The 23,296-nt window shown below is 38.3% G+C and overlaps 1 protein-coding gene across 1 annotated transcript; it reads left to right on the top strand.

Annotated features, from left to right (window-relative positions):
- Window positions 1–3,312: 3,312 nt before the first annotated feature.
- On the top strand, window positions 3,313–22,626 carry LOC308298984 (general transcription factor 3C polypeptide 5-like). The gene is made up of 12 exons (XM_080742702.1): window positions 3,313–3,484; window positions 5,057–5,185; window positions 6,308–6,506; window positions 7,004–7,199; window positions 9,188–9,371; window positions 9,993–10,097; window positions 10,475–10,589; window positions 11,378–11,458; window positions 17,237–17,328; window positions 18,437–18,519; window positions 19,823–19,965; window positions 21,945–22,626. The coding sequence occupies exons 1-12, from the start codon at window positions 3,416–3,418 to the stop codon at window positions 22,121–22,123; spliced, it is 1,575 nt and encodes a 524-aa protein (XP_080598828.1). The 5' UTR covers window positions 3,313–3,415; the 3' UTR covers window positions 22,124–22,626.
- Window positions 22,627–23,296: the final 670 nt, after the last annotated feature.

Here is a 23,296-nt window from a genome sequence, read left to right as displayed (position 1 = left end):
TATACATAGTGAGTTCCTACCATGAACACTATGTTATCTTCATTATTGCCAGACCCATGAAATGGGTAGGCCTACATAAGCAAATGTCGGTCTGTCCGGGTTTTCTATATAAAGGGTATATATGATGATGACATGATGATGACATGCCTACAAAAAGCATGATGTCATAAATGATGATGACAGACAGGGGGTCTGGCACAACCAGGTTGACCTGGTCTAGTTTATATATACATAGTGAGTTCCTACCATGAACACTATGTTACCTTCATTATTTATATATACATAGTGAGTTCCTACCATGAACACTATGTTATCTTCATTATTTATATATACATAGTGAGTTCCTACCATGAACACTATGTTATCTTCATTATTTATATATACATAGTGAGTTCCTACCATGAACACTATGTTATCTTCATTATTTATATATACATAGTGAGTTCCTACCATGAACACTATGTTACCTTCATTATTGCCAGACCCATGAAATGGGTAGGCCTACATAAGCAAATGTCGGTCTGTCTGTCCGGGTTTTCTATATAAAGGGTATATATGATGATGACATGATGATGACATGCCTACAAAAGGCATGATGTCATAAATGATGATGACAGACAGGGGGTCTGGCACAACCAGGTTGACCTGGTCTAGTTTATATATACATAGTGAGTTCCTACCATGAACACTATGTTACCTTCATTATTTATATATACATAGTGAGTTCCTACCATGAACACTATGTTACCTTCATTATTGCCAGACCCATGAAATGGGTAGGCCTACATAAGCAAATGTCTGCCCGGGTTTTCTATATAAAGGGTATATATGATGATGACATGATGATGACATGCCTACAAAAGGCATGATGTCATAAATGATGATGACAGACAGGGGGTCTGGCACAACCAGGTTGACCTGGTCTAGTTTATATATACATAGTGAGTTCCTACCATGAACACTATGTTACCTTCATTATTTATATATACATAGTGAGTTCCTACCATGAACACTATGTTACCTTCATTATTTATATATACATAGTGAGTTCCTACCATGAACACTATGTTACCTTCATTATTTATATATACATAGTGAGTTCCTACCATGAACACTATATGTTACCTTCATTATTTATATATACTTAGTGAGTTCCTACCATGAACACTATGTTACCTTCATTATTTATATATACATAGTGAGTTCCTACCATGAACACTATGTTACCTTCATTATTTATATATATATATATACATACATAGTGAGTTCCGTCGCAGACAGTACAAAGGCAGGGCCCTCAGCCAATGAGCTGCGGAAAACCTGGGAGTGGTGTTAGCTGGAGTATTGGTTGAGCTTCACATGACAGTTAGCACGCTGCAGTATATAGTCAGGAGCGAGCCCACACTGTTTCGTAGGAACAGTTTTTCTAGTTTTATTAAGCGGTGCTGACCGCTCCAACGTCAGGCGTTGTCTGACGTTGTCTCATGTCAATTTGTGTTTTCAGATATTTAACCACTTGAACCGTCAATACTGTAACGTTTAGCGGACTGAGTGAGGCAGCTCGCACCCTACTGGGACGCCAACCTCAGCCCCCCACTCAGCAGACGAGGAAGCAACCCGCAACGCCAAGAAGATTAGCCCGCTTGGCGGAGCGAGTTACGGCCTCATCTCTTGCAGGGTCGTTACTGATATAGATATGAATTATGATACATAATTGTATGATTTGTGTATGAGGCTCATATGACCATATAAGGTTTTATATTATGAACTGAACTTACAGTACTAGCCCTTACCCGTTCAAAGATATGAGCTCCAAAATGATGTGCAGTGTGTGGGTTATGGGATGTGCACTGTGCATACAGTATATGAGGGATGGAAAGTAACTTTAACTGGTGCTTGCATGATAATATGTAGGAGCATCAATGTAAGAAATACCCGTTTCGTTTAATGGCTAACCCCCCCCCCCCCCCGCCCGCCCGCCCGCCCGCCCGCCCGCCCGCCCGCCTGCACACACACACACACACTCCCCCCCCCCCCCCCCCCCCCCGTGTGTGTGTGTGGGTTTGTGTGTGATTGTGCACACTTTCAAAGTCATTTTATCGTCTAATCAGGCTTTTATGAACACCCTGAACAGTTTTTAATTTGCTTGATTCAATATTTAGATATTTGATGTAAATGTTACCAGGCCCGACACGCCCAGGCCCTCTCCACATACACACCCATTGTAACTTCAAACTCCATTTTAACCATGATAGATTCATTAAAAACACCCTTTGTTTTTTCTGTTGACTCATACTACCCTCCTAATACGTGAGCAGGCCGTGTTTTTTCGATAACTTTTTTCATTTATTTTTAATAATCCATTTTTGTATTAAATATTTTTCATTTTCCCAAATAATTATTAAAAATTAATGAAAAAAGTTATCGAAAAAACACGGCCTGCTCACGTATTAGGAGGGTAGTATGAGTCAACAGAAAAAACAACGGGTGTTTTTAATGAATCTATCATGGTTAAAATGGAGTTTGAAGTTACAATGGGTGTGTATGTGGAGAGGCCCTGGGCGTGTCGGGCCTGGTAACATTTACATCAAATATCTAAATATTGAATCAAGCAAATTAAAAACTGTTCAGGGTGTTCATAAAAGCCTGATTAGACGATAAAATGACTTTGAAAGTGTAATATCCCTTTAACTTCCATCTTGGAAGAGAGATAATTAGCAAAGCTGCCACTAGGATGGTAAGCTCAGCTGTTTGTCTCCTTGTCTGACTCTCTTCAAATACAGCAATTTATTGATAGTCCTTTGGCTCGTCTCTGTCTTATTTTGGTTATGGATTTATCCATATCCATATTTATTTAATTTATTAATAATTTATTTAACAGTTACAATACCTAATAAACTTGACCTTTCACTCTGTACTTAGTCTGCTCTTTTTCCCCTCTACACCAAACCTCTTTGCCCATGATAGCCGATCTACAAGCTCACAGCGCCTCGCAGTGCTAAACTTCACAGCTTATGTTATGGATGCTAGGGTTCAAGTGGTTAAAGAAAAAATATTTCTATCACAAAAGATTTGGAGGACCCCCTGTAGTAACTCTGAGGACCCCCTAGGGGTCCCGGACCCCCTGTTGAAGATCCCTGAGTTAAACAAATAAATAAAACAAACGTACGTGTAGGAACCTCGGGCAGAACTGTGTGTTTCCAGCCGGTGCTGTTTTGTGGTCGGACGGACAAGCGCGTCCAACAGCCAAACAGCACCGGGTGGAAACAAACAGTCGCTGTGTGTGTCGAACACGCGCCGCACGTTGGGATCTGTTTGCATATTAATGAGCGGCTCTATTGATGTGTTTGCATATTAATGAGCGGCTCTATTGATGTGTTTGCATGTTAATGAGCTTAATTAATCGTCATTAATAATGGCTCACTGCAGAGATTCCAAGTCTAAGTTTACACTGAAGGAGATGAGCCTGGAAGACACGGAGGAGGTGCGTGCGTGTGTGTGTGTGTGTGTGTGTGTGTGTGTGTGTGTGTGTGTGTGCATGTGTGTGTGTGCGTGTGTGTGTGTGTGTGCTGTGTGCGTGTGTGTGTGAGTGTGAGTGTGTGCGTGTGTTCGTGCTTGCGTGCATGTGTGTGTCTTCATGCTTGCTTGCGTGAGTGCGTGCGTGCATGCATGCGTGCGTGCGTGCGTGCATGTGTGTGTGTGTGTGTGTGTGCTTTTCGTATTAGCCAAAAGCAACTCCAGATCCTATGTTTGTGTACATGGCATCTTATTTGGCAACTTTAGTTACTTTGCTGATCTAAATTATAGTAGCCTATTATAACACATACATTCACCACCTTACCTCTATTTTATACCTTGGCTGTTTGAAAAGAGCAGATCTACAAGCTCACAACATGTGATCCCTATCGGCCAACAGCAACTATAGATCTTATGTTTGCTAGTTTATCTGGTATCTAGAGTTGTAACAACTATAGATCTTATGTGTGCTAGTGTATCTGGTATCTAGAGTTGTAACAACTATAGATCTTATGTCTGCTAGTGTATCTGACTGGTATCTAGAGTTGTAACAACTCTAGATCTTATGTTTGCTAGTGTATCTGGTGTCTAGAGTTGTAACAACTATAGATCTTATGTCTGCTAGTGTATCTGACTGGTATCTAGAGTTGTAACAACTATAGATCTTATGTTTGCTAGTGTATCTGACTGGTATCTAGAGTTGTAACAACTATAGATCTAGATTTAAGTATCTCATATAACATTGAAAGACATACGTATAGAACATAGTACTTTATCTAGGATAATATCAATTTCAAAAGCAGAAAAAGCATAACATCAAATACAAAGGCAGAAAAAAAGGGTGGGGGCTTAGTCTATTTACAAGTCACGGGTAGCAGCCGCCTGAAGGTAACTTTTCATACCAATTTTGAAGGAGGCTAGGGATTTGCTCTCCTTTAAGGCTTGTGGAAGGGCGTTCAACATGTTGATGGTATAGCAGGAGAACGAGTTAGTGTTTGTTTGATAAAAATCCACCTTAAGTCATCATGGCATGAGCTACTTGAGACTTTCATTTCGCTGTGTGTGTGTGTGTGTGTGTGTGTGTGTGTGTGTGTGTGTGTGTGTGTGTGTGTGTGTGTGTGTGTGTGTGTGTGTGTGTGTGTGTGTGTGTGTGTGTGTGTGTGTGTGGACAGACAGGGAATTACTACTTTGTGGGGACCTCATGTCCCCACAAAGATAGTACAATCGGAGAAAAAAACCTTGTGGGGACATATTTTAGTGTCCCACAAGGAAAAGGTTAGGTTTAGGGGTTAGGTTAGGGTTAGGGGTTAGGTTTAGGGACAGAGGTTAGGGTAAGGCCACAGGACTTGCATAAAAATGAATGGAATGTCCCCACAAAGATAGTAGACTATGTGAAATGTCCCCACAAAGTAACAAATGCATACATGTGTGTGTGTGTGTGTGTGTGTGTGTGTGTGTGTGTGTGTGTGTGTGTGTGTGTGTGTGTGTGTGTGTGTGTGTGTGTGTGTGTGTGTGTGTGTGCGCGTGCGTGCGTGTGTAGGTGCGTCCAGGCAGTTCCTCCACGGTCCACATGGTGGACACCAGGCTGGTGTGTGTCCAGTACCCTGCTGTTGTCTCCAACGTGGACAGAATGCTGGACACCATCGGAGGAGAACAAGGCTTGACCAAGGTCAGGGTTGGACACAATGAATGATGTTGAAATAAGTAGTAAATCGCTCTGATAACATGCAGTGTTTGTCACATTCCCAGTGATGGGCAAGCTACTTGGAAAATATAGTAAGCTACACCACTAATTACTCTTGATTAAATATAGCTCAACTACACTACAAGCTATCCCCAGACATGCAAACATTTTAGATGCATGGTGTATCACCTTTAAGACAATCAAAATAGAGGCAACATCTTTGGCTTAGGAATGCGACAAAAAATGAATTCAGGTCTCTGTGGGCTGACTAAAAACCAGACACGCTTTCTGTGCTTCCTTGAAGAAGAAAATAGTTTGAGCCTACAGTTTGGCCCATTGAAAAATCCATTGTTTTGAACAAGAGTGTTTTGTAAGTCTTTGAAAGACTTTTCTTTGAAGTGAATGGCCGAAACGGAAGTGGCTTTGGCCAGGCATCCTGTGAAACCGTGGACGTCTCAGGCGTCCTTGTTAAATAAGTGTAAATAAGTAACTTGTTTTCTGTGTCTCTCTCTGAAACGACACGCTGTGTTCAATGTAGGGGAAGTTACTTGTACAGTTACAAGTAACTCACCATGGCAGTAACTCGATCAAGTTAAAGTTATACCCCTGGAGAAATGTAACTTATAAAGTTTCAAGTTACATAGAAAAAGTAACTTGAGTAACTTGAGTTACTTTTTTTTACAGCATAACATTTGAGAATTGAGACATTCGGTGTACATGAAACAAAATATAATATCCTACAAAAATAGTAAAATGCCAGCAGAAAGATGCCTCTCAACTGAGTTTAATGTTTTATTTAAAAAATGTTGAATTTTCTTTAGTAAACATCTGTGTTCCTAAAATAAAGTTAAACAAATAAGAAAATTATGATCTGTTGAGGACATTTGATCGTAAAATTATAACTTGGCTTGTAACTTGTTGTAACTTGTAACTTGAGCCAAAAATGACCCAAAAAGTATCTCAGTTACTTGACGAGTTACAACTGAGTTGTAACTGAGTTATGAATGTAACTCAGTTACCAGCAAGTTACATCAAAATTGTAACTTAGTTACGTAACTCAGTTACATGTAACTTTAACTTCCCCAACACTGGCTGTGTTTTCCTCAGACGTACGCGGACCCCAGCAGGCGTCTGGAGATGCGCTACCGTCCTCAGGATCCGTTCTGTCACTCCCTGTGTGGGAACCGCCTCCCCTCCTCCAACCTGCTGCTACGCGTGACGCGCCGGACGCGTAGGAAGAACCCCGAGGACACCCGCCTCCACATGGACATCCTGGGGGTCATCGGAACCACCTACAAGTTCCAAGGTTCCAAATACTTTTCTTCCACACTTTTACCGCCTAACTTAAAGGACAACTCCGCCCTAAATCACTTCTAGGCTCATTTTCCTACTCATATTGATCCAAAAAGACTGTCCATGGGATAGGAATGGCAGATTTCCAGTGTCTGGCTGTGCATTCAGAGGATGGTGAAGTCTTGTCTCTGTATGATAAGATCCTCTCTCTCTCTCTCTCTCTCTCTCTCTCTCTCTCTCTCTCTCTCTCTCTCTCTCTCTCTCCCTCTCTCTCTCTATCTCTCTATGTATTTATCATGGTAGGAATGGCAGATTTCCAGTGTCTGGCTGTCCATTCAGAGGATGGTGAAGTGTCGTCTCTGTACAATAAGATCCTCTCTCTCTGTCTCTCTGTCTCTCTATGGTGGTAGGAATGGCAGATTTCCAGGTTCTGGCTGTCCATTCAGAGGATGGTGAAGTGTCGTCTCTGTACAATAAGATCCTCTCTCTCTATCTGTCTATCTATCATAGGAATGGCAGATTTCCAGGTTCTGGCGGTCCATTCAGAGGACGGTAAAGTCTCGTCTCTGTACGATAAGATCCTCCTGCAGAAATCCCAGAACCAGCAGTTCTTTGAGCAGGAGATGCCCGTCTTCCTCCCCCCTCCCATCTTCTCCCGTCTGGACAACCCTGTGGATTACTGCTATAGGCCAGATATCCACCACAGGTAATCTGATTACTATCTGATTACTGTTATAGGCCAGATATCCACCACATGTAATCTGATTACTATCACCACAGGTAATCTGATTACTATCACCACAGGTAATATATTACTATCCCTGTGGATTACTGCTATAGGCCAGATATCCACCACAGGTAATCTGATTACTATCACCACAGGTAATCTATTACTATCCCTTTGGATTACTGTTACCGGCCAGATATCCACCACAGGTAATATATTACTATCACCACAGGTAATATATTACTATCACCACAGGTAATCTATTACTATCCAGAACAATAGAACTCCTAACTGGTTCAATACCGTTAGGAGAAGGCGCGCTCTCTGCTGGAGTCTTGTGGAGAGGTCTGTAGTTTCTTTGGGTGCAGATTCATGTAGAACTTGAAATGAAGGGAATATCCGCACTCTCTTGAATTATGACTTCAATAATTATTTATTTCTTTATACATAGGCACAGCAGCAGCAGTCTATCTAGAGAAACGGACGCGTTTCGGCCTACTAAGACTCAAAAGAATCTGTAACACTGAATCTGATTTTGAAGATCAGTCCACTGAGATGTGTAAGCGGTTCAGAGATAGAGGCTATAATGAACAAGTGTTAATTCAAAGTAAGTCAAAAGTTAACCCCTTGGATAGAAACTGCCTCTTGGCTCCTAAATCTTCATTTGCTGTAAAAAAGAACCCTATAGTCATGACAACCACATTTTCTCCCATCTCTCAGTCAACTAGGGAGATTGTCAAGAAACACTGGCACATCTTGTCCAGTGATCCAGAGGTGGGGAAAGCATTCACCACTCCTCCAATCTTTGCTAATAAGAGGGCAAAGAATTTAAGTGATAAACTAATTAAAAATGACATTTCTATTAAACCAAAACATTTTTTAAATACTTTACCTTCAGGGAACTTTTCCTGCAAAACCTGTATAAACTGTAATGCGATGATTACTGGTAATTCCTTTACACACCCTCATACAGGTAAAAAAAATTAAAGTTAAGGGTAGGATTACTTGCAAGACAACATATGTGGTCTATCTATTAAAATGCCCTTGTGGTTTTTGCTATGTAGGAAAAACTAAACGTGAATTGAGAACAAGAATAATAGAACATAAAAGTAACATTCGAAATAATGACGAGAAGTCTCCTGTTGCAAGGCATTTTAATATGGTTAAGCATGATATTTGCACATTGAGATTTCAAGGTATTGAACTTGTTAACTCCCCAAGAAGAGGAGGAGACAGAGACAAGTTACTACTCCAAAGGGAAGCTTACTGGATCCATGCTCTGAATACAGAGTTTCCTAAGGGAATGAACGAAGAATTATTATTGAATTGTTTTTTGTAAAATGAAATATTTGACTGCACTGATTGTGGAAACTATATATGTAATTTGTATTGTATATTTTTATTATAGACTTTTTGTAACTATGAATATGTATGAAATGTGGGTAATTAATTCCCCTTGATGAGATGCAGCTGTACAACCTATTGCTTGGCTATATAAGTCAGTTCTGACTGACTCATGATAGTTTGAAACGATGAGGAAGGCCAGTAGGCCGAAACGCGTCCGTTTCTCTCTGCTGCTGCTGTGCCTATGTATAAAGAAATAAATAATTATTGAAGTCATAATTCAAGAGAGTGCGGATATTCCCTTCATTTCACAATCTATTACTATCACCACAGGTAATCTGATTACTATCCCTGTGGATTACTGTTACCGGCCTGATATACACCACAGGTAATATATTACTATCACCACAGGTAATCTATTACTATCACTGCAGGTAATCTATTACTATCCCTGTGGATTACTGCGCGGCACTCGGTGCTTCATGTCCTTTTGGGAGTGAACTACTCCTTTAAATCACCATGGTAACGGTGTGTTTACATGGTAACCATGGTAACGGTGTGTTTACATGGTAACCATGGTAACGGTGTGTTTACATGGTAACCATGGTAACGTGTGTCTCCAGCCAGATGCCCATCACCAGGGAGAACTTCATTGGTCAGAACCGGGCGCGTCGCCCCCACAACGCCATCTTCGTGTCCTTCGTGGAGCCCACAGTGCCCTCTGTCTGCGTGGAGGCGGCGCGCACCAACTGGCAGCGCGTCTGTCAGAAAGACTACGACAAGGAGACAGAGGAGAAACTCATCAAGGTCAGTGATGTTACTAGGTTTTCAATGTAATGGGTCCCGGGACCCACAGGTGGTCATTCAAATGGATCCCAGAAAAGTTTTATGAGTCCTCGATACAATGTTTTCGAGCGCTGTGAGCTTGTAGATCGGCTATTTTCAAAATGTTTGCCTATTTCTTATATTTATTTAACAATTTGGCTAATGTTTGAACTTAGAACTACTAAAACATGTGCCCCTAATGAATTCGGGCGCGCAAAATGGCGTTTTTAGTATGTAATTAGAGAAAAGAAAAGATGAGTGTTAAATGTATTCATTTACTGCTTTCTATCGTTTTAGCCATTTTTATGATTTAGATTTCAGTGGTCGGGGGCATGCGTACACGTGACTAAATACGTCATTTTACACAGAATAATCCCATTCCCGAGATGCTCCGCAATCTTTCACAGTCAGATGTGACTTATGGAGGCTGGTAGTGTTACTGTAAATAGAAATAAAGAAATCTTCAGCTTATTGTGTCTAAAAAGACATATTTAGCCACTTGCACGCATGATTAAAGATTCCTACTACCAGTCTGACGTTTACCCTTTCGTGGCCTGAAAAGGTTGAGCGAATTAAACTAATCCCCCCCCCCTCCCCCTGCAGATGTTCGAGGAACGCCCCATCTGGTCCAGGAACGCCGTTAAGGCCAACTTAGACATTCATCCTGAGAAACTGAAGCTGCTGCTGCCTGTCTGTGCTTACTATATGGTGAGTTACCTAACTACTACCCTAACTAACTACTAACCTACCTACCTACCTACCTACCTACCTAACTACCTACCTACCTACCTACCTACCTACCTAGTACCTACCTACCTACCTACCTACCTACCTACCTACCTACCTACCTACCATTCACCCTGAGAAAATGAAGTTGCTGCTGCCTGTTTGTGCTTACTATATGATCTATTGACTTACCTTGTACCAGTTAACTGTACCGTCATGAAACTGTACCTTTTAGTTGACCTTGTACCAGTTAACTGTACCGTCATGAAACTGTACCTTTTCCTATGCAAACTGACAATAAAGTCTTCAATCAATCAATTGTGTCATTTTGGTGATAAAGTGAACATTGTGTCATTCAGGTGACGGGTCCTTGGAGGAGCTTGTGGGTCCGGCTGGGATACGACCCCAGAAAGAGCCCTGAATCCAAACGCTACCAACTCCTGGACTTCAGGATCCGCTACAGTCCCAAACACGGTACGGGACGGTCGATTCAGTCTTTATATATTTAATATGCCTTTTATCATACACGCCACTCCATTGTTCCGTTGTATTTTTTTAGGATAACAGTGACATTATTGTATTGTTTAGGATAACAGTGATATGTTGTATTGTTTAGGATAACAGTGATAACAGTGATATGTTGTATTGTTTAGGATAACAGTGATATTATTGTATTGTTTAGGATAACAGTGATATGTTGTATTGTTTAGGATAACAGTGATAACAGTGATAGTTGTATTGTTTAGGATAACAGTGATATTGTTGTATTGTTTAGGATAACAGTGATATTGTTGTATTGTTTAGGATAACAGTGATAACAGTGATAGTTGTATTGTTTAGGATAACAGTGATATGTTGTATTGTTTAGGATAACAGTGATATGTTGTATTGTTTAGGATAACAGTGATATGTTGTATTGTTTAGGATAACAGTGATATGTTGTATTGTTTAGGATAACAGTGATATTGTTGTATTGTTTAGGATAACAGTGATATGTTGTATTGTTTAGGATAACAGTGATATTGTTGTATTGTTTAGGATAACAGTGATATGTTGTATTGTTTAGGATAACAGTGATATGTTGTATTGTTTAGGATAACAGTGATAGTTGTATTGTTTAGGATAACAGTGATATGTTATATTGTTTAGGATAACAGTGATATGTTGTATTGTTTAGGATAACAGTGATATGTTGTATTGTTTAGGATAACAGTGATATGTTGTATTGTTTAGGATAACAGTGATATTGTTGTATTGTTTAGGATACTCCCTCAGTGATATGCCAGTGAAAACCAAGAGGAGCACACTGGTCTACACTCTGCCCAACACCTTCAACAAAACAGGTGAGAGACTGATGGCTTAAACCTGACTTAAACCTGGCTTGATCCTGACTTAAACCTGGCTTGAACCTGGCTTGAACCAGGCTTGAACCAGGCTTGAACCAGGCTTAAACCTGGCATGAACCTGGCTTGAACCTGGCTTAAACCTGGCTTACAACCACATTGTAACAGGGACAGACCTCCGTGTGTTACCGACTGTACCAACAATAAGCCACCCCTGACCTGCTTGTTCAACAACAGACTGACTACAGTGCATTCCTACACATTGGTTTACATGCTGTGGTTGTATGTAATCTTTCTGTCTGTCTCAATTCTCACATGGCTCTCTTCCATCGCCACCATGAGGCCGATTCTTGCAAAACACATTTTTGGAGACTGCTCTTATAGATTTTGCCCTAAAATCACGCAAAGCAGTACACAGTATCTCTAAAGTCATGTCATCAACATGGATCTGTCCCATTTCCCATATTCCCTCCTGATTGGCTGCCATTGCCTTCTAACTTTTGTCTATGCGACCTGACGGTCGCTTATCTCCTGATTAGGTAGTCTTACGGGTATGTGGACAATGGACATTCATATTAATGCATGTGGTGTGTTCAGTTCCACAGTGTTCAGTACATTTATTAAGTGTGCCTGCCATGCAATGCAATGGCAAAACACTTATTGTAATCCGCCATACTTAAGTAAGTAAGTAAGTCAGTCAGTAATGTTCTTGCAAATTTCGGCACGTAATAAGTGCCGCACGATTTACGCCACCGCCGCAATATATACATCAAAACGTGCGGCTCGGCCGGGAATGGTGTGCTATTACTTTTCTTTCCGATCCGCGTTACCATTGCGACGTAATTCGCAAAAAACGACGCCAAAAAACCCCATTGACTTAGAATGGGGGAAACTTCGGCACGTAATAACTGCCGCACGATTTACGCCACCCCCGCAATATATACATCAAAATGTGCGGCTCGGCCGGGAATGGTGTGCTATTACTTTTCTTTCCGATCCGCGATACGATTGCGATGTAATTCGCAAAAAACTACGCCCAAAAACCCCATTGACTTAGAATGGGGGACTCCGAAAAAAACCCAGAAACTTAGGCGCCACAGAACTCTGCCATACTTTTGCCTAGCAACGTCATTTAAAATGTAAAATGCTCACACAACTTTGGTCTTTTTCCGACCAATAGGGATGAGCTGTAATTGATTAAGCCCCGCCCCCTCTATAACAGGAAGTGCCCTTCACCAAACAGGAAGTGCCTCTATAACTCATGAACCGTTTGTCGTACAGACTCGCGGCTGGTGTCATACATTTATTTTTTTCTCACAAAAAATATTTTTCTCAAAAAAATTTTTTTCTCAAAAATCTTTTTTTCTCAAAAAAAATTTTTTCTCAAATTTTTTTTTCTCAAAAATTTTTTTTTCTCAAAAATGTTTTTTCTCAAAAAAAATTTACTAAATTTTTTTTTCTCAAAAAAATTGTTTTCTCAATTTTTTTTCTCATTTTTTTTTCTCAAAAAAATTTTTTTCTCAAAAATTTTTTTTTCTCAATTTTTTTTTTCTCGTGAACCGTTTGTCGTACAGACATGTGGGTGGTGTCAATTGAAGAACAATAATGTTAAAGCTTATGCAAAAAATGCTAATGTTAATAACGCTAATGCTAACACCAACCGCTACACAAGGTTGCACAGACTTAGCGAGCTGCAGGCACACTTAAAATTTCTTAGAAATTTTCTTTTCTAGTATTAATAATTGTCTCCACCAGCCGAAGGCAGGGGGAGACAATGTTTTCGCCCCTGTCCGTCCGTCCGTCCGTCCGTCCGTGCGTCTGTCCTCTGAGTTTGTTACCTGCTAATCTCCGGCGCCGTTGGCCCGGACGCTGCCAAAATTAGCACACACATTCCCTGGATGCCAATTCAGAACCTCTGCCCCACATTTCTCAAATGGCCCTGTTCTAGCGCCACCATGAGGCCGATGTTTGCTAAACACATTTCTGTACGCTACTCCTACCTATTTTGTCCAAAAGTCCTACAAATCGGTAGACAATATCTCTACAGTCATGTGATCATCATGGATATGTCCGATTTGACATATTCCATCCTGATTGGCTACAATTGGCTTCCAAAGTTTGCAGGATTGCTCCGTTTTGAACAAAATGCCTCGAATCATGAACACAGCGTGCAATCTTGGTGAAATTGGGCACGCACGTTCCAACTAGGTAGAGGAAGAAATGCCACTTCAAATTTCTCAAATCAGCCTCATGGTGGCGCTATAACAGGGCAATTTGTGTGGCCTGGTGGAGACCTGTGCTCGGAAGAGCACTGCTTCTAGTTAATACATGGTTTGTTCAGTACATTTATATTAATACATGGTGTGTTCAGTACATTTATATTAATACATGGTGTGTTCAGTACATTTATATTAATACATGGTGTGTTCAGTACATTTATATTAATACATTTATATTAATACATTTATATTAATACATGGTGTGTTCAGTACATTTATATTAATACATTTATATTAATACATTTATATTAATACATTTATATTAATACATTTATATTAAAGGGATATTACACTTTCAAAAAACTTTTGGTCATTGTATGGTCTAATCAGGCTTGTATGAACACCCTGAACAGTTTTTAATTTGCTTCATTCAGTATTTAGATATTTGATGTAAATGTTACCAGCTCCAACACGCCCAGGCCCTCTCCACACACACACACCCATTGTAACTTCAAACTCCATTTTAACCATGATAGATTCATCAAAAACACCCATTATTTTTTCTGGTGACTCATAATACCCTCCTAATACGTGAGCAGGCCGTGTTTTTTCAATAACTTTTTTCTTTTATTTTTAATAATTCTTTGGGAAAATGGAAAACATTAAATACAATAATATTTTATTGAAAATAAATGAAAAAAGTTATTGAAAAAACACGGTCTGCTCACGTATTAGGAGGGTATTATGAGTCACCAGAAAAAATAATGGGTGTTTTTAATGAATCTATCATGGTTAAAATGGAGTTTGAAGTTACAATGGGTGTGTGTGTGGAGAGGGCCTGGGCGTGTTGGAGCTGGTAACATTTACATCAAATATCTAAATACTGAATGAAGCAAATTAAAAACTGTTCAGGGTGTTCATACAAGCCTGATTAGACCATACAATGACCAAAAGTTTTTTGAAAGTGTAATATCCCTTTAATACATTTATATTAATACATGGTGTGTTCAGTACATTTATATTAATACATGGTGTGTTCAGTACATTTATATTAATACATGGTTTGTTCAGTACATTTATATTAATACATGGTTTGTTCAGTACATTTATATTAATACATGGTGTGTTCAGTACATTTATATTAATACATGGTGTGTTCAGTACATTTATATTAATACATTTATATTAATACATTTATATTAATACATGGTGTGTTCAGTACATTTATATTAATACATGGTTTGTTCAGTACATTTATATTAATACATGGTGTGTTCAGTACATTTATATTAATACATGGTGTGTTCAGTACATTTATATTACTACATTTATATTACTACATTTATATTAATACATTTATATTAATACATGGTGTGTTCAGTACATTTATATTAATACATTTATATTAATACATTTATATTAATACATGGTGTGTTCAGTACATTTATATTAAAGTGATCCCTGACTAATACGACAAATATGCCTTAATACATTATAAGTGTCCCCTATAACTACAATGTAAATTAAAAACACCTTAATTATTTTATTTCTTCTAGAAATAGCTAATCTTTCACTCAACAGGGGAAATGCCCGTCGCAAGTTGATGATGTCATAAATGTCATGTGTGATCTATCCCTATGGAATTTATGGCATGCATGTGCAAATAAAAACAAACGTAATACTTCATATGGTTAATATGAGCATCAACTCAATATTTAAAATGTGTTTTTTGCACATGCATTCCATAAATTCCAGGACAATTATAATGTATTAAGGCATATTTGTCGTATTAGTCAGGGATCACTTTAATACATTTATATTAATACATGGTGTGTTCAGTACATTTATATTAATACATTTATATTAATACATTTATATTAATACATGGTGTGTTCAGTACATTTATATTAATACATTTATATTAATACATTTATATTAATACATGGTGTGTTCAGTACATTTATATTAATACATTTATATTAATACATTTATATTAATACATGGTGTGTTCAGTACATTTATATTAATACATTTATATTAATACATTTATATTAATACATGGTGTGTTCAGTACATTTATATTAATACATGGTGTGTTCAGTACATTTATATTAATACATTTATATTAATACATTTATATTAATACATGGTGTGTTCAGTACATTTATATTAATACATGGTGTGTTCAGTACATTTATATTAATACATGGTGTGTTCAGTACATTTATATTAATACATTTATATTAATACATGGTGTGTTCAGTACATTTATATTAATACATTTATATTAATACATGGTGTGTTCAGTACATTTATATTAATACATTTATATTAATACATTTATATTAACTCATACAGTGCCAGGCGACTTTTAGAGCAACTTTCTCACTATGGAGTTCCCTGCCAAGCGACTTTGGGCGACTTTTACTTAGAAAAATTTTTTTTTTTTTTTTTTTTTTTTGGACCCAATTAAATCTAGTAAACATGATTTCAATCGCGATTTTGCATGTTCCACCCCCCATACAACCCCATCTTTCAAACATGGCAGCCATTTTTGTTTACATCTGAAGAAAACATTATGGCTGATAAATCATGAATGCCTGAACGGATTTCCAATCTTTTTTTTTTTGTTTGAAAGCTGTGAACAGCCTGCACAAACATGGTGCATGATCTGTGCATGGGCGTGCATGATCTGTGCACTATAAATTACATGGGAGTCTATGGAGGCTTCTGGCACTAGTGCCACTCGAGGGGCATTTTAAATTGGCAGTAAGTGAGTTAACTCATTGAGTGCCTATCCAGAATATGTTCGGGATATATTATCGCATACCAGAGTGCCTATCCCGAACATGTTCGGGATATTAAAAAAAAAAAAAAAATTGAAAAAATTTTTTTTTTAATTCTTTTTTTGGACCCCATCAAATCTAGTGAACATGATTTCAATCGCGATTTTGCATGTTCCACCCCATACAACCCCATCTAACATACAGGGCAGCCATGTTTGTTTACATAACATGTAAAACATAATGGCGATTATCTCAAGAATGCCTGAACGGATTTCCAATCGGATTTTTTTGTTTGAAAGCTGTGAACAAACTGCACAAATCCACTTCAATGCAATCCAGGATTGCATTGGATTTTTTAGAGCTCATTCTTCTCTGTTTTTTTCCCATGCATGAGGTGTGCAAGGTTTAATCATGGCTAAGTTGACAAAAATAAGGCTTCTAAAATGCTTGGTAACCAATAGCTAACTTCAAGCTAACTTCATCCTCTTCCTGTACATGCACAAAGGAAAGTGTTCAGGCAAGTCATGGCTGCAGGACTTCTGCATATACCAGCATATCTCTATGGGATTTTCTATGGCCACTGGGCGCCCTCTAGTGGTGAACGGGGTGGCACTCAAAGAGTTAATACATTTATATTAATACATTTATATTAATACATGGTGTGTTCAGTACATTTATATTAATACATGGTGTGTTCAGTACATTTATATTAATACATTTATATTAATACATGGTGTGTTCAGTACATTTATATTAATAAATAATGTGTTCAGTTCCTCAGCCGGCCAGTGTTCAGGACATTCCATGTCAGGACGGTCCCAGCACCAGCAGACAGCCTGCACCAGGAGCCAGGTACCAGCAGAAGGTCAGTTAAACCTACAACTGGTACCAACATGTTAAAAACTCATTAAATGCCAGGACCGAGTTTCCCGTGTTATTTCAGTACCCCCAGACTGCCACAGCCTGAGTTTCCCGAGTTGGCAGCCATTTTGATTTTTTCAAAAAAAAAATTTTTTTCAAAAACAAATCCAAAAATGCCTAAAATGTATTAGGCATGATCGCAATCGCAAAATTGCATGTTTAGCCCCATAACAAACACATCTTTCAAAATGGCAGCCATGTTTGTTTGTTTTGTCTGACTTTGAAGGCTTCTATCTCATGAATGCCTGAACGGATTTCCAAGCGGATTTTTTTGTTTGAAAGCTGTGAAAAGGTACTACACATATTGTGCATGATCTAGGCATGGGCGTGCACGATCCGTGCACTAAAAATGTATCCGTGCACTAGAAATTTAGGAACGTGGCAGTGAGGAACTTGGGGGCCATTTTGAAAAGGCAATGAATGAGTTAAACCTACAACTGGTACTAACATGTCATTAAACCTACACCTGGTATGTTAGATGTTGGGACATTAAACAGATGTTTCTATGTGTTCAGGAGTCCATGTATATCTTCAGAGAAGGAATGCTTCCTCCGTTAGACAGATGTTTATACCTTTAGGGTGAGGGTTAGATGTTAGATGATAGATTAGAGGGACAGATGATTAAACAGATGTTTCTATGTGTTCAGGAGTCCATGTATATCTTCAGAGAAGGTTTTGGGTTAGATGTTAGATGTTGGGACAGTAAACAGATGTTTCTATGTATTCAGGAGTCCATGTATATCTTCAGAGAAGTGTTTGGGTTAGATGTTAGATGTTGGGACATTAAACAGATGTTTCTATGTATTCAGGAGTCCATGTATATCTTCAGAGAAGGGTTTGGGTTAGATGTTGGATGTTGGGACATTAAACAGATGTTTCTATGTATTCAGGAGTCCATGTATATCTTCAGAGAAGGGTTTGGGTTAGATGTTAGATGTTGGGACAGTAAACAGATGTTTCTATGTATTCAGGAGTCCATGTATATCTTCAGAGAAGGGTTAGGGTTAGATGTTAGATGTTGGGACATTAAACAGATGTTTCTATGTATTCAGGAGTCCATGTATATCTTCAGAGAAGGAATGCTTCCTCCTCACAGACAGATGTTCTACCAGCTGTGTGATCTGGATGTTCAAAGGTAACACAACGTGCTGCTTGTAGATCAGTTATTTTTAGATGTACAGCAGGGTGGACCAGGGTTAAAGCCGTTAACACATTAAAGGTGATACACCATGCATTTAAAAAGTATTTGTCATATTGTTTATGTCCCAAATCTATCTATTTTTGAATGGCTTTCAGAGCATTTTCAGCTGCAGTACCACCTTTGGCCTGAACTGCGATTTTTTTCTTATTTTATTTTTCCTTTGAAGAAAAAAAATGTTTTGAAAAAAAAAATGTTTTGAAAAAAAATGTTTTGAAAAAAAAAATTTTTTTTCTTCAAAAACGTCCGTTTATGACGTCACAAACGGCAGCAAATTTGGACAGCCTGTTTTGAGAACCCATGGGATGCTTTTAACCTCCACTTTCCCAAAACCAGAGAAAGACACAACGGTCTGAAATGGGACTTTGTGAGGATAGAAGGTGCTAGTAGGACCCCAAAAAAAGGTTTTAAACTCTTTATCTGTTGACTCTCTGTTTACTCCTGTGTTTACATAGCATGTATTAACTCATTGAGTGCCAATCCCGAACTAGTTCGGCTTTATTAGCGTATCGTAGGGTGCCGATCCCGAACAAGTTCGGCTTTAAAAAAAAAAAAAAAAAAAAAAAAAAAAAAACATTTTTTTTTTTTTTAGAAAATTTTTTTTTTGAATTTTTTTTTTTTTTTTTGGGACCCCATCAAATCTGGTGAACATGATTTCAATCGCGATTTTGCATGTTCCACCCCCATACAACCCCATCTAACATACAGGGCAGCCATTTTTGTTTACATTACATGTAAAACATAATGGCGATTATCTCAAGAATGCCTGAACGGATTTCCAATCGGATTTTTTTGTTTGAAAGCTGTGAACAAACTGCACAAATCCACTCCAATGCAATCCAGGATTGGATTTTTTAGAGCTCATTCTTCTCTGTTTTTTTCCCATGCATGAGGTGTGCAAGGTTTAATCATGGCTAAGTTGACGAAAATAAGGCTTCTAAAATGCTTGGTAGCCAATAGCTAACTTCAAGCTAACTTCATCCTCTTCCTGTACATGCACAAAGGAAAGTGTCCTTTCCTTTGTAAAAAAAGTCATGGCTCCAGGGCTTGGGCATGCATTACCAGCATATCTCTATTATTCTCTGGTCACTGGGCGCCCTCTAGTGGTGATAGGCTGGCACTCAATGAGTTAACATGGGCTCTTGTGTGTGTGTGTGTGTGTGTGTGTGTGTGTGTGTGTGTGTGTGTGTGTGTGTGTGTGTGTGTGTGTGTGTGTGTGTGTGTGTGTGTGTGTGTTCAGTATCCAGGACATCATGTGTCAGAATGACGGACAGGAGGCAGAGTGTGATGAGAAGGATGGATGGTGTCTTCCTCAAACCACCGACCACATGAGAGATCTGCTATCTAATATGATCAAACAGGTCATACGCTCCCACAGACCTGGTAATATATTAATACTGTTAATACTATTACTGTTACTGATCACATGAGAGATCTGCTATCTAATATGATCAAACAGGTCATACGATCTCACAGACCTGGTAATATATTAATACTGTTAATACTGTTACTGATCATATGAGAGACCTTCTATCTAATATGATCAAACAGGTCATACGCTCCCATAGACCTGGTAATATATTAATACTGTTAATTACTGTTACTGATCACATGAGAGACCTTCTATCTAATATGATCAAACAGGTCATACGCTCCCATAGACCTGGTAATATATTAATACTGTTAATTACTGTTACTGATCACATGAGAGACCTTCTATCTAATATGATCAAACAGGTCATACGCTCCCATAGACCTGGTAATATATTAATACTGTTAATACTATTACTGTTACTGATCATATGTGAGACCTTCTATCTAATATGATCAAACAGGTCATACGCTCCCATAGACCTGGTAATATATTAATACTGTTAATTACTGTTACTGATCACATGAGAGATCTGCTATCTAATATGATCAAACAGGTCATACGCTCCCACAGACCTGGTAATATATTAATACTGTTAATACTATTACTGTTATTGATCACATGAGAGATCTGCTATCTAATATGATCAAACAGGTCATACGATCTCACAGACCTGGTAATATATTAATACTATCAATACCTTAATACTGTTACTGATCACATGAGAGATCTGCTATCTAATATGATCAAACAGGTCATACGATCTCACAGACCTGGTAATATATTAATACATTAATACATTAATACTATCAATACCTTAATACTGTTACTGATCATATGAGATCTGTTATCTAATATGATTAAACAGGTCCAACGATCTCACAGACCTGGTAATATATTAATACTGTTAATACTATTACTGTTATTGATCACATGAGAGACCTGTTATCTAACATGATCAAACAGGTTATCAGATCTCACAGACCTGGTAATACATTAATACATTAATACTATCAATACCTTAATACTGTTACTGATCATATGAGATCTGTTATCTAACATGATCAAACAGGTCATACGCTCCCATAGACCTGGTAATACATTAATACATTAATACTATCAATACCTTAATACTGTTACTGATCATATGAGAGACCTTCTATCTAACATGATTAAACAGGTCATACGATCTCACAGACCTGGTAATATATTAATACTGTTAATACTATTACTGTTACTGATCATATGAGAGACCTTCTATCTAACATGATTAAACAGGTCATACGCTCCCATAGACCTGGTAATATATTAATACTGTTAATTACTGTTACTGATCATATGTGAGACCTTCTATCTAATATGATCAAACAGGTCATACGCTCCCACAGACCTGGTAATATATTAATATATTAATACCATCAATACCTTAATACTGTTACTGATCATATGAGAGACCTTCTATCTAATATGATTAAACAGGTCATCAGATCTCATAGACCTGGTAATATATTAATACTGTTAATACTATTACTGTTATTGATCACATGAGAGATCTTCTATCTAATATGATCAAACAGGTCATACGCTCCCATAGACCTGGTAATATAGTATATAAAGCGTCTTTGGGTGCTCAGAAAAGCTATTTATCGATCGATCGATAAAGCCTCTTAATGCACATTAACCCATTCATAGAATTATTGAATGCTTTAACCAGTGACAAATAGCAGATCTACAAGCTCTGTGAGCTTACGGTAGATCTTTCAGATTTGTCTGCTTTTCTGAGCACCCAAAGACGCTTTACATCTTTAATAAACAACTTTATTAAAGATAACAAAACCACTATGACCAAGGAATAAAACCATTTAAAAACAGTTAAATATAAGGCAGGTTAGCTGGGAAAGCAGTATGAGAGAGGTGTGTTTTGAAGGGTTGGACGGTGGGGGGGTTAATGGGTTATCCATGATCAAGTGTGTTATCGTAACGTCCACAGCGTCGCCGCTGCCTCTGCCGCGCCGCCGCGGGGGAATCTCCCGCCAGACGTACGACGTCAACCAAGAGGAAGAGGAGGATGAGGAGGACGATGATGAAGAGGAGGAGGAAGAGGACGAGTTCCAGCCGTCTGGAGGAAGCGAGAATGAGATGGAGACGGAGATGTTGGATTATATGTAAATTATATGTAAATTACATGTAAATCACATGTAAATCACATGTACATTTAGGCCTAGATTATTTCGCTCACTGCGAGCTTGTAGATCTGCTATTTCTGAAAACATCGGCAATATATAGACCTATATTTATAAAAACGAACTTTTGTATGTTTCCATAAAGCCTCTTAATGCGCATTAAGGCTTTTGCGCCTAAATCTTTTTATGGAAAGAAAAATCGAATAAACTTTCATTATCCGCAACACAACTATTTTTTTTTGTATTTGTGTTTGTATTTTAGATTGGAATTAGAGAAAATAAAAGATTGAAATGTTTTAATTTACTGCTTATATCATTTTAGTGATTTTAATTGGATTGTATGCGAGTATGCGTGCTTGTGGCTAAACGGGTCTTTTTAGACACAATAAGCCCATTCCCAAGATGCACCGCAATCAATCACCACATCGCTGTACGCATGCCCCCACCCACTGGAATAACTAAAACGATAGAAACATTTTAACACTCATCTTTTCTTTTCTCTAATTCCAATCTAAAACATGAACCCTTGTTGTAAAAAAAAAACGAATTTGCTTCCTTTAGAATCTGGAGAGAGGATGATTCTGCCCCACAGCAACGTATTTAGACCTGAACACATTATGACGCAATATTTTATGCTTTAAAAATAAAAAAATAGTAGATCTACAAGCTCACAGCGCGGCACCGAGTGCCGCGCTGTGAGCTTGTAGATCTGCTATTTTTGAAAAATCGTGACAATTAGAATTTTTACCCGATTCTATAAGTGTCTTTTGAATCCTTCTAAGATTTTTGGAAAAAACCTATGTTTCCATGTTCAGCAATCTGGCCAGCCATCGTCAAAGAAAAGGTCCTTTTCACTTAACTGGAGCTCAGTTAGTCTGTTCTTGAGAGACTACTATGTCAGTGGTTCTCAAACCTTTTCATGTGATGGACCCCCAAAATTATATCTATTTGGCCACGGACCTCCATCTCAAAATATTTAGTTCCAGGGACCACCCAGAAGCAAAATTTGAGTTACAAACGTTCGCTTTGAAAATACATATATTCAAAGATTTGCACACATTTTCACGACTTTTTCAAAAATAGCAGATCTACAAGCTCGCAGCGCGGGAGCTTGTATATCTGCTATTTTTCACTGGTTAAAGCATTCAATAATTCTAGG

Source organism: Nannobrachium achirus (genome assembly GCF_963921795.1).
Source record: "Nannobrachium achirus genome assembly, chromosome: 15".
In the NCBI taxonomy this organism is placed as follows: Eukaryota; Metazoa; Chordata; class Actinopteri; order Myctophiformes; family Myctophidae; genus Nannobrachium; species Nannobrachium achirus.
This window is presented reverse-complemented; position numbering and strand designations above follow the sequence as displayed.